The sequence below is a fragment of the Penaeus monodon genome, chromosome 24 (genome assembly GCF_015228065.2).
Source record: "Penaeus monodon isolate SGIC_2016 chromosome 24, NSTDA_Pmon_1, whole genome shotgun sequence".
Lineage (NCBI taxonomy): Eukaryota > Metazoa > Arthropoda > Malacostraca > Decapoda > Penaeidae > Penaeus > Penaeus monodon.
This window is the reverse complement of record NC_051409.1, coordinates 25,228,691-25,229,024: the sequence shown is the minus strand read 5'-3', so window position 1 is coordinate 25,229,024 and position 334 is coordinate 25,228,691. Positions and strand designations below refer to the sequence as shown.

Genomic DNA, 334 nt, shown 5'->3' with positions numbered 1-334 from the left:
TTGTCCTGGATTATTATTTCCTATAAACACTAATAACGGCAACTCTGTCTTAGTATTCCAGATTATATATACTATACGTGTCAAATTTTCGACTACATACTTGATGGTCGATGTGTCCTGCAGAAAACCAACATGCTAACTGACCGAATTTTTCGCCTTATATACTTCTTTAAAGCCATCTAGTGGCCGCTGTGCCCTCTAGTACCATGCACAAATGTATTTGCACACTTGTCACGAATTTCCCTATAAGCTGTCTCAAGGTTTTATTGGACTATATTCTAAGGCAATTAGCACCTTTTCAGATATGTTTCTTTAAAATCCAAACACCAGTACA

General features: G+C 36.8%; 1 protein-coding gene and 1 pseudogene across 1 annotated transcript in view; both read right to left on the bottom strand.

Annotated features, from left to right (window-relative positions):
• Positions 1-117, bottom strand: part of LOC119588919 — a 1,956-nt pseudogene extending 1,839 nt beyond the window's left edge.
• A 62-nt stretch (positions 118-179) lies between these two features.
• LOC119588918 overlaps positions 180-334 on the bottom strand; it is a 4,621-nt gene continuing 4,466 nt past the window's right edge. The window contains exon 7 of the mRNA XM_037937536.1: positions 180-250. Coding sequence (XP_037793464.1) covers positions 180-250 — 71 coding nt within the window. The remainder of the gene's footprint in view (positions 251-334) is intronic.